This window comes from Nuphar pumila, chromosome 17 (genome assembly GCF_984573655.1).
Source record: "Nuphar pumila chromosome 17, dmNupPumi1.hap1.1, whole genome shotgun sequence".
NCBI lineage: Eukaryota > Viridiplantae > Streptophyta > Magnoliopsida > Nymphaeales > Nymphaeaceae > Nuphar > Nuphar pumila.
The window spans coordinates 16,178,666-16,194,215 of record NC_143265.1 but is presented as its reverse complement, the minus strand read 5'-3'; the positions used below and the strand labels follow the sequence as shown (position 1 = coordinate 16,194,215).

Below are 15,550 nucleotides of genomic sequence, written 5' to 3'. Positions count from 1 at the left end.
TTTGAAGAGCAAGGAACAACCGAATATATATGAGATACAAGCAATATCCCAAATAATGTGTGTATATTTGATATTAATCGTATATAAATTATTTTGTTGTTAAGAACAGGTTGAAGAAAAAACTATAAAAGAGAACACCCCAGAGACGAAAGAGTATGAATTTGGCAAAGAAATTCTCTTCACAAGTGACGTAAGTATTACTTTTGCACATTAATTTTTTTATTTTTTTATTATATTTGCACATAATTTTGTTTGTTTTTTAGTTACCACATTGGATTTACTATGTAGCATATAACAAGATTCATAGAAAGACTCCAAGTGGCTCACAATGATGACAGAGAAAAAGACAACTTGTCGATGACCCTTTACCTTACCTTGTATTTCTATGTGAGTTATAAAAGCAATGTTTATATTGTTTTACTATCAATTAATAAAAACTAACTTGTAAACCTTGTATGTCTACAATAAATGGTCACAACTAAAGGGCAGTGAGGTGGGGTAGCTGACTGCTTGAAGAGCAACAACTTGTCATATCATTTCGTTGATGCTGACAAGGTATGTTTTTACACATCTTTGCATACTTACACATAAATCTTCACATGCACTATTTGGTTATACTAGATTTATATGTTGCATCTCTTAATTTCTTTCAACTGGGGCAACGAGCACTGAGTACTTTGGAAAATGGACATGAAAAAAAGGAATTTTAAGACGTTCAATTTTATGTCGAACAAATATTTAGCAGATAAAAATCTTAAACAAACACTACAATAACATAATGTACTCAATAATGTACTTGCTTTTTTGTGTATATTTGTTATCTCATTTACGTGCATATGCATTGCAGGTTCTTTTTTTTTAGAATAATTTGGGTTCAATTGTTACAAAGATTGAATGGCGAAAAGGGTGGAGGGTATTCCTCAACAAGAGAACGAGTAATTACTTTGCATTTGCATGTTAACTCATTTCGTACATGTACATATTTTTTACTTAGTATTTTTGTATTTTACATATATATGATATATTTGTTATACAATATATGTAGTACTTAGACAAAAACTGAAGATTAAACTTCACACATGTATGTGTTTATATGTCACTTGTTCACTAGTTTGAGATGTTCGTTGTAGTTAGTTGTTTGCTAATAAAGAGTTATTTTCAGTAAGATGTCACGAATATAAGGAATTGCATGATCAAGTTCTATAAGCACATGAAGGAAAGTGTTTTCAAGAGTGCAAAAGATAATGAAAAGGCGAAAACATGAGTTAGAGAGTTGTCAAAAGAGTTTGTCCAGCTAATTGAGCTATGGACAATTATACACCTTTATAATAGATCAAGTTAAATTTAAATTTTTAATTGGATAGATCAAGTTAAACTTTATAATTGAATGAATCAAGTTAAACTTTGACTGTAACTTTGTAATGAAGCTCATGTATTGAATGTAATTTTGTAATCGTTAAACTTCAAGTTATCTGATTTCGTGCAAACCAACTGCATTTAGTTTTATGTTAATCATATTGACTTATCTATACATGCAGAAACAATTTGGCAAAACTGTCTGATTTTTGTCGATCAATATAGAATTTTCACAATTATACTTCATAAGATTTCAGAACGTATATGCGAACAAGTATGATATATGAAAATGAGTTAAAAATAGTTATCGAAAGTGAAGTAAGTTGGGGACCACTGGTTGGTGAGAAAAGACAAAAAAAAAACTAGATTGTGCGAAAATAAGCAGGTTGGAGACCACAACAGGTTTATATATGATTCAAGAAATTCATAGAAAATAAGAAATATCGCATATTTATCATAATTTCATAAATATTTAAGTATGTTTTTTATGATATTTGAAGATTCGCAATATGAGAGCATGCAATATATGTAAAAAGTAAGCTACTTGCGAAGTTATTGGGTTTATATATGATTTGAGAAATTTGCAAAAAGTTTAAAAATATCGCATATTTATCATAATTTCATAAATATTTAAGTACAATATTTGCAATATTAAAAAATTCACACATAAATTTAATTATGCGATTTTGGAAAGTATATGCAAAAAAGTAGGATATTTGCGCATATCTTGAATTTCGCACAAATATATTTATGTGAAATATTGGGTATATGCGAAAGAGTAGGATATTGTGATTTTGGTGGGTTGAGTATCACCAAAATTGTACAAATAAACTTATGTGAGTTTGTAAGTTTTAGCATAAAAAAAATTGTGATTCTGAATTCAAGTGGGTGTTAGACATAATTGATGGGAGATATAATTGTATCGCAAAAAGGCCTAAATTCGCAGTTAAGAAAGGTAAAAGGGTGATAACGATATCAGATATTTACGGTTTTGAACATAAAAAGTATAAAAAATTGTAGGATTTTTAGAGGATCAAATCAAAAAATTACCTGTACAGCACCATCATTTTTCATTAGTTTTGAACCTTCATCTAGCCTTATCCCAAGTTCGTGGGGTTGGTTTAAGAGTTTCACATCCTCATTAATGCCAAACGTAAGAATCATGATCGATCGGACCCTAAAACGATTTTCAGGGAATTATCGAGCAATTTTGATTCAGGGATGAATTGTTTTCAATTGGACAACTTTTAACTATAGAAAGACACATGTCAAAAAAAATACTAAAGGAGTATCAATAAATATTTAAAAAATTATTTAGACCATTTTTTATTATTTGAAAATTAGGCGGTTCAGGTCAGTTTGTATCAATTTTTTGCTGCGCGACATGAATCGGCCGATTCAGGCTGATTCGATCGCCAGTGACAATGACACCATTGTCATCAGCTACATGCATCGTCATAGCAAAAACTGATACTAGATGTGGGGTTAGCGTTGCACCTTACGTGCGTCATTGTCCCCGGGTTGGGCAACCCCAGATTGGAGCTAGACTCACCCTCAAGTCTACTCTAGACCATCTCTTGCACTTTTCCCAATGGGTTGTGGTTCCATGTTATACAAAATGAATCTTAGCCTTTGCAAGTTAAAGATGTAATGAATGGCTCCCTCTAAGAAGCATAGAAAAGAGAAAAGCACATTAAACTATATATACATAGTCATCTGCATGCTTTTCTATCGATTTTGGATTAATTGGACCAAGATCAGGTGAATCTATGAGTGGTAGAATCTAAAGATAGGTTTGAAAGATATCAATTTAAATCGGATACTAGAGGATGTTAATCTTTCCTATTGGCTGCAAGTAAGTTCAGAATTTTGTTTTGTTATACAAGATGGGTATGGGTTGTGTTTGTTGGAGGAGTGTAGATCCTTTTTCTTTTTTTGAAAGGGGTTAGGCAAACCCCTACCAGTTAAACAACTGTACCATTGGTTTTTTTTAACCTGCAACGTCCCAACTAGGGGTGGCAAAATCTGACACGACCCGCCAACCCGCTTCTTAGCCGGGTTCGGGTTTGGCTTAAACGGGTCGGGTTCGTGTCGTAAACGGGTAGACCCGCCTAACCCATTTATTAAACGGGTCGGGTTCGTGTTAGGGGTATGCCAACCCGGTTGACCCGTTTAATAAACGGGTTAGGCGGGCGGGTTAACCCATTTAACCGAACCCGACCCACCAACCCGTCTGCTAACCCACCAACCCGTTTACCCAACCCGACCCATTTATTAAACGGGTTAACCGTGTGGTGTCGGGTTACCTGTTTAATAAATGGGTCGGGTCGTGTTTGCCACAGCCAACCCTTTTAATAAATGGGTCTGGTTCGTGTTGAGGTATGCTGACCTGCCAACCCGACCCAATTGCCACCCCTAGTCCAACACATGCACTTGCTGCTCTTCACGAGACAAGTGGAGCCCTCGTTGGAACCTTTTTCCATCTGTTCCTCTTTTGATCTCTCAAATATAAATTCTTAATTTTTTTCAGATCCAACTTCACGGTGAGTAAATCATCGTACCCATTCTTAAGATCTTTTTGATGCAAGCTGTTTTGACCAAAATCTATATAGATGTGATATACATGGTCCATTTTAGTAATTATTGGCATTTTTTTTGAAAGAAGTAAAAGAGTATTTTGAAAGAAAGTAATTATTGGCATTTGAATCATCTGAAACTAACTTGTGTATAAGATTTTCTGATGATCCAAAAATCAATGGCTATAAAAATGCCAAAATTCATTGTTAAACACATTTTTTGTAAAAAAAAATAAATCAATTCAACGGTTGATTCCTATCAAATTCACCATGCTTGTTAGATTTGACCAGAACAACTTGCATTAATGAGATCCCCAGATGGGGTATGACGGTGGGGATGAGTAAAACCGAGTTGGAGATGCCTTCTACGGCAAATTTTGTAAGTAAGCTTTACCAGCTTCTATATCCATTCACACTAGAATCATCTCTACATGGCTCTTCATGCATTGTATAGACCCATTCAAGGCTATGGTGATGTGCTGTTTTATATATGTTGTCGTTAACCAGCTGATATCTAACAAACTCTGTTATCATTTTAGGGATGGATGATGGCACATTCTTGCTCTGCAAATGTATGCTTTCCTCTTCATATAAATTACAACAGTCCAAGACCCCTTAAATGGTCAATCAACTACCCCTTTAGAGTTACGCCCTACATCTTTAGAAGCATGTGGCTTGCTTACAAGGTTTGTTGTTTAAAACAATTGGATCTGGTTCCGATTGGATGGAGTATGAGCTAGGGCGGAGCCACATTTGGGCCAGGGTGCACACTGCTCACCCTGATGTGAACCCCCTATTGCCCACCCTGACCCAAAGATGCCCCCAATAGGAAGCTTTGCTAGAGTAGCTGTTGTCGCGAACACGCACATTGACACGAGATGTTTCGCAGATAAAAATTAGACTTTTCTGGCGCAAACATAGATTCTTAGAATCAGAAATAACAAACGAAATATAAAAAAAGCAAATGAGATCTTCCTATGTGTGATTGTTGTTGCATCATCGCCATTTTTAATATCATCTTTTCTTAAGCAACAAAATATCTTAACCTTTTCCTTTAGTTGGTAAAACCAAACCACCGATGCGTGATGATGGACATGTAACAGCTTAGTTAGGGATGGCAGTGGACCGGGGGAAAGTGGGGCCCCGCCCCACCACTACAAGAAAAACCCTTATTAGCGACGGATCTTTGCGACGGATTTTTTCCGTCGCAAATTAGCAACGGACTTCGCGAGAGAACATTATCTGTCGCCAATCTTTGAAATATTTTTGAAATTAGCGATGGTATAAATTTTGTCGCTAATTATCGACAGATCGACGACAAAAAAAAATCACTGCAAAACTGTAGGAAATTAGTGAGGGAATTAGCGACAGAATTTTCCGTCGCTAATATGTCGCTTATTAGCGATGGATTAGCGACGGAAAAATTATGTCGCTAATTCCCTCGCTAATTTTCGATTTAAACCGCCCATCTAAGGCACAAAATTTTCCCTCTCCCCCCATTCGAAATTTAAACTGTTGTTCGATTTAAACCGAGCCTCGTGCTCCCGCTGGTCGATGAAGTCGAGCCTCATGCTCACCGCAGTAAGGCTCACCGGACGATCCTGCTGGACGATGTTGACCGCCGCGACTGTCGTCGACCAACTCCGACGCAGCAGAGGAGGGCAGAGGAATCTCGATGAAGGGCATGCGGATCGCGGGGCGGCCATTGTACCTGGACATGCAGACGACGTCGCCGGTGGACCCGCGGGTGCTAGACGCGATGCTGCCCTTCTTCACTGGCCGCTTCGGCAACCCCCATTCCCGCACTCACCTCTACGGCTGGGAGTCGGACGAGGCGGTCGAGCGCGCCAGGGAGCAGGTCGCTTCCACACCACCTACCTCCCTGTCGGCTCTGACGACCTCCTCGACCTCGATCGCCTCCGCGACGCCATCCGCCTCGACACCGGCCTCGTCTCTATCATGGTCGTCAACAATGAGATCGGTCCATTCCGACCTCTGCGAGACCCAATCGAAGATCTTGGGGTCGACGGAGTACAGCTTGCTGGGATCCGGTGGTGGGTCGTCCTCCTCCTCCGTCGTCGCCGACAAATCGCTCCAAGTCCGGCCTATTGCTGCCGGAATACCTCCCGGCAGCGAGCAAATTTTTTTTAAATTTTTTTTTAAAAATTTAGCAACGGATTAGTGACAGATATTATTCGTCGCTAATTTAAAATAGCGAAGGACTCGCGACGGATATTATCCATCGCTAATTTAAAATAGTGACAGACTCGCGACGGATCATTTCCGTTGCTAATCCATCGCAAATTAGCGACGGATACGTTTTGTCGCTACTTATCGTCAAAAAATTCATGATGAAAGTTATTCGTCTCTAAGCCGACGTTAATCCGTCGCTAAACTGTTTAGCGATGAATTAGTGATGGATTAGCGACGGATTTAGGTCGTCGCTAATCCACAGGTTTCTTGTAGTGCACCTCGCCCCATTTGGACCGGAGATGAAGGGTATGAAACAGGGATGGAGGTGGGGACGAAGGTTAAAATCCATCCCCGTTCGGTGATGGACATACACTTTTCCCCTACCTGCCACCATCCCGCCACTTTTCCCCACAATAGCCCCGCCCCACCTCATCCCCGTTTGAACTGGGGATGGAGGACATGAAACAGGGATGAAGGCGGGGATGGAGGTTCTAATCTTGAGGCGGGGCGGGGGTGGAGACCTTGTCCCCCGCCCCGCCCCACTGCCATCGCTAAGCTTAGGTCAGGTTGAGGGGTAACCTTTAGATGGTGGATCAGGTTCAATCACATTGCACACTTTGGTGTGTCCTGCACTTGATCAGCCCTTCGATTTCTATTGGGCTCCACAGATGACAAGCTGTGTCCCAGAGATGGACGGCGGTCAGGTGCAGCGGCATACTAAAAGTGTGCAATGTGATTTTACCTGATCCGCCCTCTTACCTTTATGATTCTTGTTACAAAACGGTGTAACAGAAGGGCTTATCCTTGCATGACAAGGGCTACGTACCCTACCATGTCTTTGTTGCACCAAGACCCCTAAATGTAGAAAACCCTACCCCACCTCTTAAAGGCATGCCAACCCCTTCACCATGCTCCAAAACCCAACAACCAAGAGAGCACATTGAACCAACTTGGTGACCTCACTCACTCCCTCATCAAAGAGAATCCAGGGTCTTTTGTTAACCAACAAGCGAAACCATCTGTTGCCCACGAGGAATCTTGGCATCGCATGTAATATGATTGTCCTCATGCACCACCTCTCTCTCTCTCATAGCCCATGTAGTATGATTGTGCTCATTCACCACACCTCTCTCTCTCTCTCTCTCTCTCTCTCTCTCTCTCTCTCTCTCTCTCTCTCTCTCTCTCTATAAATACATGGCTAGTTCTCCTGGATTCTCACCACCCCACCCATCTCCCTCATTTTCTGAATACTCAGCTCGTCTCCCTCTTCTCCACTCTTTTGCTAAGGAGCTCAATATGGGGAAACTCTCATTGCTCTTGGTCTGTGTTGTATTGTTTGGTTTTGAAGTTGGTCTACTACTTGGGGAGGGATTTCACTTCGATGAGAAGGATCTAGCAAGCGAAGACAGCCTGTGGGGCCTGTATGACAGGTGGAGGAGCCACCACAAGGTGTCTAGAGGCCTTGATGAGAAGCACAAGAGGTTCAACGTCTTCAAGGAGAATGCCAAGTTCGTTCACTCCTTCAACAAGAAGGCTAATGCCTCCTACAAGCTCCAACTCAATCGCTTCGGCGACATGACCAACCAGGAGTTCAAGAATTTCCACGCTGGATCCATGGTGAATCACCACAGGACGAGGCGCGGGACTCTACGTGGCAGCGGGAGCTTCATGTACGAAGCAGCAGATAACCTCCCATCGTCCATCGACTGGAGGGCTCTTGGTGCAGTTACTGGAGTTAAGGACCAAGGGCAATGTGGTACTTATCTTTTTTCTGTCTTGAAAGAATCAGATAAAGAAGAGTAACATCATATTAGTTAACCATTATTGAAAATGATTCTCATAGTATTTAGTGCTATACTTCATTTTGAATCTCACCAGAATCAGGTCTACAAAACTCCATCATCAGCCAATAAGCAATTTATAATTGAAAATCATCTTTCTGTCCAGCTTGTTAATTCATATTTTAAGCTTCTGTTATTTTACAGGTGATTTATATTTGCTACAATCGATTGTACCTACAATCAAGTTGGAATCTCATGTTGAGAGTTGTTTTGACACAATCTAACCTCATTGATGTGTTCTGCTTGATTTAGCAGGAATCATTTCTTGGATACTGTTTTTGTTTGACAAAAAAAATACGTTTTTATGAGTAGGAAAAAATATATACATTCATAGATGTTGAATTTTGGGTTGCTGAAAAAATCTATGTACAGGCAGGATTCTGGTGATCCAAAAGTCTGTTCCCACTAAATAAAACATGTAGATCATATCTATGGTATTAGATGTGAGAAAAAAAAATCCAATAAAGGGGTTCCACCACTTTGCTAAGTCGATTGTGTACAATCGACTGTATTAAATATATTCCCTTTTATATGTATGCATATATTAAAGAGGTGATTCTTTAACAAATTGTTACTGAATCAGGGAGCTGTTGGGCATTTTCAACTGTTGTTGCCGTGGAGGGTATTAACCGGATCAAAACCAACAAATTGGTATCACTCTCAGAGCAAGAATTGATTGACTGTGATAACAAGGATAACCAAGGTTGCAATGGAGGGCTTATGGAATATGCATTTGAGTTCATTAGGCAAAATGGGGGGATCACAACAGAGCAGAACTACCCATACAAAGCTCAGAATAGCACATGTGATGCAGTGAAGGTGTGCAATTTCAACAAATTAACTGCCTGTTTTACTTCCCTTCTGTTTTAGGCATTCGTATAAACATAGTGAAAGGCACTGAATTTTGTGTGCTATCGCAGCTGAACACTCACGATGTAACCATCGATGGGCATGAGAACGTGCCGGCCAACAACGAGGCAGCTTTGATGCAAGCCGTTGCTCATCAGCCTGTTTCTGTTGCCATCGATGCCAGCGGCTCTGCTTTCCAGTTCTACTCCGAGGTTTGAATCTTTCTTTCATTCATAGTAGTTCTTGAAACCCTTTTCTTTTTGGGCTAAGATAAGGGAAATCTCCCATAGCCAACCGCACATTGGCAGGCCTTCGGTTAGGTCCCCTGCACATAGAGTACACACAGCTTCAACCCTGTGGCAAGGGACTCTCCGGTGATGGCGGATCAAGTGCAATTTCATTACACTTTAGTGTGCTGCTGCATATGCAATGTGATTGCACTTGACTGTCCTACTCTTCGGTGGGGTTTCAATGTAACGTCCCATCAGCTTGATGACGCTCATAGGTGGCACCCTGGAAGACTACTGAAATTATAGTTGGTCAACCTCCGATCGATAAGATGCTCAAGCATCGAAGAACGGGAGCTATCCGTCGTGGGTTGTAGATTTTGTACCTTTTTTTGGTTGGAGGTCTCTCTCTCTCTCTCTCTCTCTCTCTCTCTCTCTCTCTATATATATATATATATATATATATATATATATAGAGAGAGAGAGAGAGAGAGAGAGAGAGACGTGTTGCAATCTTGTTTTTTCTTGCAAATTTGAGTCGTCTTGTGGTTTGCATGCAGGGCGTGTTCAACGGGGAGTGCGGGACTGAGTTGGATCACGGGGTGGCCATAGTGGGTTACGGAGCAACGGGTGATGGGACCAAGTACTGGATCGTGAAGAACTCGTGGGGAGTCGGGTGGGGGGAGAAAGGATACATCAGGATGGCGCGTGGGGTCTCATCCAAACAAGGCCTCTGTGGCATTGCCATGGAAGCCTCCTACCCTACTAAGAACACCTCTCTGGCCAACCAACATATATAATATATAATAAAAAGCTCCAAAGCATAGAACATAAAGAACTAGAAAATTGGCCAAGAGAAGTAGATATATTTAATGAAGTTGCATATTACTGTGCAAGATTGTCTAAGTGAGGCTCCTAAGTTTGTTGGTTTTTATTATCATTGTTGTATTAAGTCCTTTTCTTCGTGGTTAACACCTTATGTTATGTATAACTGGAATCACATGTTATAATTTACGATTTATATATGAATGAAATAAATTTCAACAACGTTCCTTCTCATTTTTAATTTCTGCCCTCGTGCCTAATTTAACTGAGTCTGCATGCTCGTTTGAATGAACGCCGAAAATTCCGTCCTAAACAAAATATTGGAAAGGAAAAATCTTGTGATATTTAAAAATATCTGGTTTCTCAGGAAAATCTGGAGAAAATATCAGTATATCGAGCAAATAAAATATATATAAATATAAAAAATATAAAATACTGCAAACAATGCTTTTATCTTGAGATTTTCAAAATAGGTGACAACTTGAATATATCATATTTTCTGTATTGTATAAATTTTTTGAAAATATTATGACAAAAGTGAGATGTTTTTTCAAAATATTGGTGTTATTCGTGACATAGGTTCAAATATATATGATACCAAATCAAGTAAAGTGTCATTGATCCATGAGTTTCATGCAAACAGAGCAGAAAATGCTCACATGCACTACAACAAAATAGACTTTTAGTGACATGCTTTTTCATCACTAAAAGCCCAAGATCTGTCACTAAATGTTTTAGTGGCAAGTCAAACCGTCACTAAATATAAGGAGTACCTACAGCAACGATTTTAGCGGTCACTATAAGTCTGATTTGAAAAACAATACTTAAAAATAGTGACGGTTTCAGCCATCACTAATAGTCTTTTTTGCAAAAAACAAAAATTTTATTTTATTTTATTTTATATATATATATATATATATATTCATAAATAGCTAGCATGTCCGCATGCACAAACAGACGAGGACATCTTAAAAGAAAATGAATTGATCATTAAATGTTATATACATAAACACCCGCATGTCCTCACACACACAGGCACGCACACCAAAAAAAAAATTATTCCAATGCTTACAAACTCGTTCTAATGAAACCTGACGGTTGCTGATACATGTACAAGTTCCTCGATGCTGTGGCCGCAACCGGTACGGTGGCAAGCATCATATTCGAATGCGCCAACAACGAATTTTGCAACATGATCCGTTGTTGAGGTAGCCGATGCTGTTCCGCTGGAAACCAGATGTTACCGAGAAGTCATTGGTCACAGGGCTTCATTGTCAGAGGGGTTGAGGAAAGTAGATGCACTAATGACCCTGATCTGCTCATGTCAAAGTTTGGTATAGCATTCAGACCTCTGAATTTAATAGCTGCAATATCATAAGCCTCAGCTGCTTCTTCCTGGGTACCTTTTGGATGAAATTTCCAAAGAAAAAAAAAACAATAATAAGGATAAATTAAGCAATTGATGTGAATTGTTGTACCATTTTCAGCATGATATTATACTTACAGAGAAGACAGCCTCTGATGCCCTATTATAAGGATAAAGCAATTTTGGTGCACCTTGAAGCATGAGGCAGAGGCTTCCCCTTCTGAAATTACAATAACAGATGATTTGCAAAAAAAGAGAGCCTCTGATGCCAACAACAAGCAACATACGATAATTCTGTCAAGGTGAACAAAAGTACAATGCTTTCTAACCTCAGTTGGTGTCCCGATAGAAAATCCATTTGGGAAAAGGTTCAGGGAAAAAACACTTATTGCTCTAGTGGGAAAAAGAACAATCAAGAAAGCCAGTAATCTACAAGAATAATTGGACAGAGTTGGCACATATATTTAATGAACCCCACCTGGATCAGCCGGACACACTTCAGAACCATTTGATAAAACTGAATGATCAGTATTGCCATTGCCCACAGCAGAAACTGAAGACTGCAGACAAAAACAAATATTACAAGGCCATTTAGAATTGTCAGCATCATCACAACACCAGTCTGTCGAAAATGAGTTGGAAATAAAGGAATCAAATAAAAAACAAACAAAGACTTGTAAACTTCCAGAGATTATTTCCTTATTCAGATTGTTCAAAATGCTTAATATCATTAGCAAGTCCATAGTTTTGGCATGTACTGAAGATGTATAAAGAAAGGAACATGCAACACATTGAATAAGAACCATAGAACATAAGCAAGATATCTCCACAGATTCATCTTCTTCTGCATGTGTTCTTGACAACATATTTTTTAACAGACTAGCAGAAAAGGAACCTGAAATGGAACCTAGAAGTCAAGCCTACGTTATCATGCTGCCATTTCTACACAATATAGATATTTTAGGGGTGGAGATTTTGCATTAGAATAGCCATAAATTTACATACGCAGCATAATTATAGAGGTTATGCTTGGTGGTAAAACAATTTCCTTTTGAATATCATAGACATTGAACCAATGGTTATCTTTCATGAGATCTTCATGATGCTGTGGTATTTCAATGGACACTATGGTCGTTCTTATTCCAAAGTAGGTTCTAAATTAATCATTTTGCACCAACAGTTATCAATACAAGGGTTTACACCAGCAAAGAAAAATTACTTTTTATGATTGTAGAAAACCATGTTAATCTCTTTCACAGTTCTATTGTAAGTGCTCTCATCCTGAAGATTTCTGTATGGAGCTATTGTTGCCATAATAACTTTTCAGTTAATCTGAAAGCAAGTGAATCTAATTGAAATTTTCTTAGGGACAACGTAGAGATCAGTTCACGACTCATGCTTAAAGTGTCATAAAATAGGTGATGCATTTGGATAGCCTTACCAAAATAGGAGTTAAAAATCCTGTGCCACACCAAATATGCAATGGTTTTTCACGACCAAATTTTTATGGACAACGGTAAGAAAATCAACTGAGCAACATTTCCAGCAATTCAAATTAACTTCCAAAATTATTCACTAAATGAGAGTTATCTGCAGTAGTCTTTATAGAAGAAAACACCTTTTTAAAACTAGGGAATACAAAAAACTCGCACAAAAAAAAAAAACTCAAAAGTTGAATTCAACAATTTTTGACATGACATCTCTCATTATACAAACAAATAGCGCAATCAATGGTAGCAAAAAAAAAAAAAGATATCATCCAGGACCCTAACACCCACACTATGAAGTAAAATAGAACAAACAATGACACTTCAAAAATACAACATATCACAATCTAAAATATGAGAAAACCATAACTATAATAAATTTTTGCATTATAAATGAAAAAACCACAAGACTTTAACTACATAACAAATATAGCTCAAACATTAGAAAGTCAATCCATCATCACGTGGAAGTAATGAGAAAGCACACCACTTCACAGGGCAGCCTGTGTAGCAACAAAAATGAGCTAAATAATCTCTCACCAACCCCATATACATGGTGAACAACTCAATCAAATATCAAAAGCATGTGCAAAAAAATAAAAGTGCCAGAAGAAACTAAAAAAAATGATGGAAACACACCTGGTAGAAAATGGAGTTGTTTTTCCTCCCTTCACCATCTTTTCAATGTTTTACATGGTAAGCATAGAAGCACACAAAAAACATGTGTATGTTGGCGAATCCTATAAAACAAACACTGACAGGAAGTGTACCTGAATTTGCCATGGAGTGCGTGTAGGAAATTCGGCGTTCTCCTCAGCCGGTCGACGCCCACAATGAGCCCAAGCCTTAGGTCGACGGTGAGTAGGACCATGTTCCACTATATCAGAATGTGGAACTGTTTTGGTAGGATAAATGCTATGAACGTCTCATCATCTTCATAGCCCCTAACCCCTTATATAATGGGAGAATAAGGCAGTTACGTGAATGTGGTCTCTTCATATTCACGTAACTCCCACCCACTAACCCCATTACGTGGCCACTAATGTAACCCACTAATGGGTGTCAAACCGGGTCACATTGTGGGTTGGATCCATAACCCATAATGTCCAACATTCTCCCACTTGACCCATTGACACCAAAAGTGTGCTAAATTGAGGTGTATACCGTTATCTCGATTTAACTCTTCATGTGGGTTCGCATGCCACCCTTTATCACAAGGATGAATCGTATGAGTCATGGATATGAAGACTCCTTTATAAAATGTCATATTCCCATGTACTACGCTACAATTCACCTTCAGTGCTTAGGCATGTAGAAAATTACCTTTATGAATAGGTTGATCTCTTACCTATTTTATTGGTCCTTTTAATATTGTTATTCTGCTATTCTCTCTAACCCATATGAGAGATTCTTTATGCAAAATCAACAATAACACAAAACCTTAGAGAATCAAAAAATAAACACAAATGTGATCACATAATGTATTGTCATATATTAGAAAGAATAAAAAATACTCATCCCCTTTACATGTTGGGAATACAATCCCGGTGCTAGCCCTTTAATAAGGGGATCTGCAGTCATTTCATTCATCCCAATTGTATCAATACATACCAGATGATTCTCAGTCATTTCTTTAACAACAAAATATTTTAACTTCATATGTCGACACGATATTGAGCTCTTGTTGTTATTTGAAAAGGACACAACTGCTTCATTATCACAAAAGATCTTTAGTGGTCTCTCAATAGAGTCCACCATACTAAGACCCATAATGAAGTTTCTTATCCAAATGGTCTGTGATGAAGTCTCGTATAGAGCAATAAATTCTACCTCCATGGTATAAGCAGTAGTGGTAGACTGCTTTCCACTTCTCCATGAGACAGCACCACCCGCTAGAAGGAAAATGTATCCGGTAATGGATTTTCTACTGTCAATACACTCTCCTAAGTCCGCATCAGAGTATTCAATGACCTCTAGGTGGTCAGCTTTCCTGTAGGTCAACATATAGTCTTTCGTTCCTTGTAAATAGCGCATAACCTTCTTCGTTGCCTTCCAGTGCGCAATGCCTAGATTTGACTAATATCTACCAAGCATTCCCACAGCAAATGCTATATCAGGTCGAGTGCAGGTCTGCGCGTACTGCAAACTCCCAACTGCCGAAGCATATGAGACAGCATCCATCTGAGCCTTCACAATATCATCCTGAGGACAGTCCTTTAAGCTTAATTTATCCCCTTTCACTATAGGTACCGAACAAGGAGAACAATTCTCCATCCCATATCTTTTAAGAGCCTTAAGGATATAGGATTTCTGAGAGAGGCCAAAGACACTCTTAGTTCTGTTACGACAAATTTCGATTCCAAGAACATAAGTGGCCTCACCCATGTCTTTCATATCGAAATGAGAGGAAAGAAAATCTTTTGTTTCATGCAATAGACTCAAATCATTAGTTGCAAGAAGAATATCGTCAATATATAAAACCAAAATTATGAACTTACTTCCACTAGTCTTAATGTAAATACATTGATCAACAATGTTTTCAGTGAATCTAAAGTTCATTATTACCTGATTGAACTTCTTATACCACTGGCGGGAGGCCTGTTTAAGTCCATAAATTGACTTATTCAATTTGCAAACTAAGTTATTTGAGTCATCTATACTGAAACGAGGAGGTTGTTGCATGTATACCTCCTCATCTAGATCCCCATTCAAGAAGGCAGTTTTCACATTCATCTGATGCAGCTCTAAATCAAAATGAGCTACGAGGGCCATAATTATCCTCAATGATTCCTTAGTTGAGACAGGAGAAAAAGTCTTATTATAATCAATG

At 38.8% G+C, this 15,550-nt stretch overlaps 1 protein-coding gene across 1 annotated transcript; it reads left to right on the top strand.

Annotated features, from left to right (window-relative positions):
• Positions 1 to 7,319: 7,319 nt before the first annotated feature.
• Positions 7,320 to 9,842, top strand: LOC149811715 (vignain-like). The gene is made up of 4 exons (XM_089992905.1): positions 7,320 to 7,881; positions 8,550 to 8,785; positions 8,887 to 9,027; positions 9,603 to 9,842. Exons 1-4 carry the CDS (start codon positions 7,320 to 7,322, stop codon positions 9,840 to 9,842), a joined length of 1,179 nt encoding a protein of 392 aa, XP_089849031.1.
• The last annotated feature ends 5,708 nt before the right edge of the window (positions 9,843 to 15,550 follow it).

What these genes read in the sequence shown, in the direction of transcription:
- LOC149811715 (XM_089992905.1), top strand. Translation starts at nt 7,320, where the DNA reads ATGGCTAGTTCTCCTGGATTCTCACCACCCCACCCATCTCCCTCATTT. An exon ending in TAAGGACCAAGGGCAATGTG is followed by an intron (nt 7,882 to 8,549) that starts GTACTTATCTTT and finishes TTACTGAATCAG; the next exon opens with GGAGCTGTTGGGCATTTTCA. An exon ending in GCACATGTGATGCAGTGAAG is followed by an intron (nt 8,786 to 8,886) that starts GTGTGCAATTTC and finishes GTGCTATCGCAG; the next exon opens with CTGAACACTCACGATGTAAC.